Raw genomic sequence first — 6,000 nt, forward strand, 5'->3', positions numbered from 1 at the left:
CTTCGATAAGCAAAGGTACCAAATGGACAAGTGAATGTAGTCCTTTCTTGGTCATCGGGGTGGATGGGAATTTGAAAGAACCCCGAATAACCATCAAGGAAACAAAAATGGGAATGACCCGCCAACCTTTCCAACATTTGATCTATAAAAGGGATGGGGAAATGATCTTTCCGGGTGGCCTTATTCAATCTCCGATAATCAATGCACATACGCACCCGGTCACCGATCTAGTAGAGATTAGTTCTCCCTTTTCATTGGTGATGACGGTCATGCCTCCCTTTTTAGGGACCACATGGACGGGACTAACCCACCGGCTATCGGAGATAGGGTAGATTATTCCCGCCTCAAGGAGTTTCAAGACCTCCTTTTTGACCACTTCCTTCATATTGGGATTCAACCTTCTTTGAGGCTCAATAGAAGAAGCATGATCGTCATCAAGATGAATTCTATGCATGCACAAGGTAGGACTTAGCCCCTTGAGATCTTCAATGCTATATCCAATGGCACTTCTATGTTCCCGAAGGACATCAAGAAGTTGAGTAAGTTGAGTGCCTTCAAGCATAGCATTGACCATCACCGGGTAAGTCTCACCCTCACCAAGAAATGCATATTTTAAAGAAGGGGGAAGGGGTTTCAACTCTACCTTGGGAGGAGGCTTAGAACTCTCCTCCTTAGGTGAAGGCACCTCAAGGGCTTCGATCTTCTCCTTGGTACAATAGGTTGGAGAGGTATCCATGGCAAGCTTGAAGTTCTTCCCTTCCTCATTATCCTCCAAATCCTCGCCCAAAAGTACATCTTCCAAAGGGTCCTTCTTATTCCTCATACCCTTCAAACTCAAGACCTCCTCATCAAAACTATCTACTCTCTTCACTTCTTCCATGATTGGAGACTTCATTGACTGCTTGAAAGCAAACTCCATGCTTTCATCTCCTACCCTTAATGTAAGCACATCACGTTTCATATCAACAAGAACCCCACCGTTTTAAGAAAAGGCCTCCCAAGTATAAGAGGGACTTGGGAGTCTTCCTCCATCTCCATAACCACAAAGTCACATGGGATGAAGACCCTTCCAACTTGGACCGGCACATCCTCCAACTCTCCAATAGGAACCTTCACCGATCTATCGGCGAGTTGAATGACCCTCCTTGTAGGCTTGAGTTCAAAATTAAGTTGCTTAGCTATGGACAAGGGCATCAAACTTACACTCGCCCCCAAATCCGCCAAGGCCCTCTTGGGCTCCAAGTCCCCAATCTTCAAAGGAATAGAAAATGACCCCGGATCTTCAAGCTTCTTGGGGAGCTTGTTTTGAAGTACGGCACTAACTTCGGCGGTCAAAGCAATAGTAGCACTTTCCTCGAGCTTGGTCTTATTGGAGAGGAGCTCCTTAAGAAACTTGGCATAAGTAGGCATTTGAGACATGGCTTGGAGGAAAGGGATATGCACTTGAAGTCCTTTCATGACTTCCAAGAACTTCATGAATTTGTCATTGAGTTGTTTCTTAGCTAACCTTTGAGGAAAAGGAACCGGAGGCACATAAGTCTTGGGTGTCGCTTGACTAGCCTCGTTGCGTTGCTCATGAACTTCTTTCTCTTGACTCGGTACAACATCACTTTCATCCTCTACTATTACCTTTTCAAGAAGCTTCTCAACCTCACCTTCACTCCCCTCTTTCTCAACTTCCGGGCTTTCATTCACCTCACTAGGCATCTTAGGCCCCTCATAATTTGCTCCGGATCTCAAAGTAATGGCCTTGGCATGCTCGTGAATCACGGGTTGGCTTGGAAATTTAGTAGAGGGGGAAGTGGTGTTGCTTACTTGTTGGGCAATTTGAGCAAGTTGGGTCTCAATCATTTTGTTGTGAGCTTGCATTTGTTGTAAGGAAGAGTGAATATCCCCAAATTTCTTATCATTATCGGTATTGGTCTTGGTTTGTTGGGCAAGGAAAAGTTGAAGTGTAGACTCAAGTGATGAAGGCTTTGGTTGGTTAGGCTCAAAGGGTGGTCTTTGTTGTGGTTGGTTGAAACCGGGTGGTCGGAAGTTGGATGTGTAGTTGTTGTGATTTTGTGGTGGAGGGTGTTTCCATGATCCTTGAGAGGGGTTGTTCCACCTCCCTTGGTTGTTGAAGTTTGTAGGCCCCTCTTGCCTTGCACCAACCCATGCAACATGTTCCGTAGATCCTCCACAATAAGAGCTTGCATGATCGGTACCCCCACAAATTTCACAAGAGAAAGCTTGGGAAGGTGGTTGGCTTGGGGATGCCAAGTTCACCTTCTCGAGTTTCTTAGCTAGAGTGTCTAGCTTGGCATGGATATGATCCATAGCATCTACATCATACTTCCCTTTGCCACTAGCCTTCTTGCTTGTAGACCTTGTGTTTCCCCAAGAGTAATGCCTCACAACCTCCTCTATGGTGGGCTCAATGTTATCAACCGGAAGTTTGGTGAGTTGACCCCCCGCTCCGGAATCAAGACTAGCTCTAGTCATAGGAAGCAACCCATCATAGAAGCTTTGCATCAACATCCATTGACTATACCCATGGTGCGGACACGATCTTCGGAGGTCTTTGAACCTATCCCATGCCTCATTCAAACTCTCATCCTCATCTTGTATGAAATTAGAGATCTTCCTCCTAGCCTCGGAAGTCTTCTCTTGAGAATAAAACTCATCAACAAAAGCCGCCGTCACTTGCGCCCAAGTAGTCAAGGAATCGGGAGGAAGAGATTGTAACCACTTCTTGGCCTTCCCCGTGAGAGAGAAGTGAAAAAGATTAAGTCTCACGAACTCTTGATTAACATTATTTTGCTTGACCGTGGCACAAAGCTCAAGAAAGTTCGCTAAATGGTCAAGTGGACACTCATGAGAAAATCCTCCATAAGGCTCTTGCTTGATCATTCTAATCAAATGTGGAGAGAACTCAAAGTTAGCGGTAGTTGCCGGCCTTCGTATCCCACTTTTGAGCTCAAATGCTTCGGGGTGACCATAGTCCCTCAAAGCTCTTGGAGGGGTGGACCCTCCGCCATGATACTAGAAGTAGAAGAACTGGATTGATCTTCCTCAAATACCTCCCCCGGTTGCTCCTCACTAGTAGCTAGCACCCTTGGTTCCCGAAAAATCCTCCTCAACGCCCGTAGAGTGCCCTCAAGATTGTGGTCGATTGGAAGCAAATGATCACTTCGTAATTCTTGACATGCAAACACAAAAGCTAAAGGGAGATATTAGCAACACAAAGGTTTACCACCAAGTAGCAAGCAACCAATCGGTAACCAAAGAAATATAAAAATGGAAAAAGGGAGGGGAATAGAGTTAACTTAGACTCAAAAATCACAATTCAATGCAATGTAATCCGTTGCTTCCCCGGCAACGGCGCCAAATTTGACACGGTCGTTGCACGTGCCAAATTAAATACCTAACTTAGCCTAATATAGAGTAAGAAAGGGTCGAATCCACAAGGAAGCAAAGATTAATCAAGGGTCGAATGTGATTTAGCGAGCTAAGCCTATTTTTGGGGTTTTTGAAATTAGTGAACAACTAAGAAATTAGGAACTAAGAAGCTAACAAATAGATTAAATAATACGAATTAAACTATATTAAAAGGACACTAGGGATAGGGGATTCACGAGCTAACAAATTATCAACCAAATCGTCAAGCCAAGGGGATTCAATAGGGTCGATTAGGGGACTCGATCGCTCAAATGCTTCCCAATTACTCTCTCGAGCTAATTAGGAGGACTTAATCAATCGATTTTACCTATTCTTATGGTAAAATCGGTTAATCAAGTATTTCCACAACTCATAGCGATCCAAACGAGGTCCTAGGGAGTCAAACACCTATTCTCATGGTGAAGCCAACCTATAATCTAGCTAAAGGTCTATCTAAGATTTCATTTCTCAATCCTTCACCTTAGATTTCCACAACAAGTTCAAATGGTGATCAATCAAATAAACAAGGCAATCAAATTAGTTAGACAACACAATCTCACCAAAAGTACACCCCCAAGCTTGACTTTTAAGGCCAACTCATGGTTAGCAAGGTCATCCCCTTCCCCTAGCTACTAATCTACTCACTAGCCATAGAAAGGGATAAATAAAAAGCTTGAAGCAACAATGGTGAAACAATAATGGTGAAAATCATATCTAATAAGCTAATCATCAACTAATTACTACTAATCAATACCAAAGCAAGATAAAACAAACATAAAAGCAGATAAGAGAAAAGATAGAAGAAATACTCAAAGATGGATGATATTCAAATGCAAAACTCCATTGAAATAGCTTAAATAACCCACATTCAAAAGTTTAGATATAGTTTCTCTCTCTAGGTTCTACTTCTCTCTCTAGAAACTCTCCCTCATTAGAACTAATTAATTTTTTCAGAAAATTAAAACTCCCTTAGAATTCTTACAAAATTGGTTTCATACCCCGTAGAAATAAGGGCAAAGTTGTAAAACACGAAACAAAAAGAATCGGGATCTGGGCATTGGAGCGCCCGCTCCTGCCAATACGGAGCGCCCGCTCCAGTGCTTGGAGCGACCGCTCCTGCACCGCTCCAGGGCCGCTCCAACTTTCTGCCAGCCTCATTCGACGACGGAGCGCCCGCTCCTATTCCTCAGGAGCGCCCGCTCCTCTGTTTGGAGCTTCTTCCTTGCATATCTCTGCTTCAAAGCACTCCAAAAACACATTAGGTGGGGGGAGGGGGGTAGAATGCACATGCAAATGAAATGACCTATATGCAACCTAATAGTATGCAAATGAACTAAAACTAAATGCTAAACATGAGAGTAAGAGAAAAGATGGAAAAGGGAAAGAAAAAAGGAAACTAAATGGCCTAAAATGAATCTAAATGATCTAAACTAAATGCAAATAAGTGAACCTAAAGTCCACTTATCAGCATGTTAGGTCCTCCTTCAAGTCCAAGAATGTGGTAAGCACCACAAGACCATTAGAGTTAATTCATATGGATTTATGTGGACCTATGAGGATACAAAGTAGGAGTGGAAAGAAATATGTGTTGGTTATTGTAGATGACTTCTCTAGATTTACATGGGTTATTTTCCTTTCTAGCAAGGACGAGACTTATGATGAGTTCCTTGTCTTTGCAAAGAAAGTTCAAAATTTGAGTGGTCAAAAATTGCTACACCTTAGATCCGACCATGGCAAAGAATTTGAGAACTTTAAGTTTGATGACTTCAGTAGAGACAATGGTGTTGTTGAAAGGAAGAATAGAACATTAGAAGAAATGGCTAGGACTATGTTGATAGCTAGTGGTCTTCCTATGAACTTTTGGGCCGAAGTTGTGAATACTGCTTGTCATATTATAAATCGTGCCATGGTGAGAACTTTATAAAATAAAACTCCTTATGAGCTGTATTTTGGTAAAAAGCCCAATATTACATATTTCAGAACATTTGGATGTAAATGTTTTGTTCATAATAATGGGAAACAAAATCTTGGAAAATTTAATGCTAGAAGTGAAGAAGCTGTATTCTTAGGATACTCTTCTAGTAGCAAAGATTATAGAGTTTATAATAAAAGGTCTATGTGTGTAGAAGAAAGTGTGCATGTTATTTTTGATGAAACAGATAAATTTGATGCAAGCACACAGGTTGATGATGACTTCGAAATAGGACTAGCAAAAGATTTAAGTCTTATTGATGAGACTTTGGAAGACGAAGTCATGGGAACAAAGCCAAGGGAACAGCATCCTGTTCCGTTTCCCAATGAGGAAGAAGAAGAACTAGGTGATGATACACAAGTGAATGAATCCACTATTGTTGAACCTGGTTCCCAAGAACAGGGAAATGAAGATAATCAAGGAAATCAAGTTTCCATCCAAGATTTCCAACCAAAGCCTTGGAAAACTCATCGTTCCCATCCGGTGGAACTCATAATCAGTGACATTAACAAGGGAACTCAAACGAGATCTCAACTGAGAAATTTTTGTGCTTTTCATGCTTTTCTTTCTATGTTGGAACCTAGGAACATGAAGAAGCTCTCACTGAT

The 6,000-nt window shown here is 42.1% G+C and overlaps 1 protein-coding gene and 1 non-coding gene across 2 annotated transcripts; one reads left to right on the plus strand and one right to left on the minus strand.

The window, feature by feature from the left end:
• Positions 1 to 957: 957 nt before the first annotated feature.
• On the minus strand, positions 958 to 2,892 carry LOC130591837 (uncharacterized). Its single transcript, XM_057395773.1, has one exon. The coding sequence runs from the start codon at positions 2,890 to 2,892 to the stop codon at positions 958 to 960; it is 1,935 nt and encodes a 644-aa protein (XP_057251756.1).
• Positions 2,530 to 2,636, plus strand: LOC125499179 (small nucleolar RNA R71). Its single transcript, XR_007275896.1, has one exon. It is a non-coding gene; the product is annotated as a small nucleolar RNA R71 (small nucleolar RNA).
• Positions 2,893 to 6,000: the final 3,108 nt, after the last annotated feature.

This window comes from Beta vulgaris, chromosome 6 (genome assembly GCF_026745355.1).
Source record: "Beta vulgaris subsp. vulgaris cultivar EL10 chromosome 6, EL10.2, whole genome shotgun sequence".
Lineage (NCBI taxonomy): Eukaryota > Viridiplantae > Streptophyta > Magnoliopsida > Caryophyllales > Amaranthaceae > Beta > Beta vulgaris.

Bases quoted from the DNA above. Each gene is read 5' to 3' on its own strand.
- LOC130591837 (XM_057395773.1), bottom strand. From the start codon at position 2,892: ATGATCAAGCAAGAGCCTTATGGAGGATTTTCTCATGAGTGTCCACTT.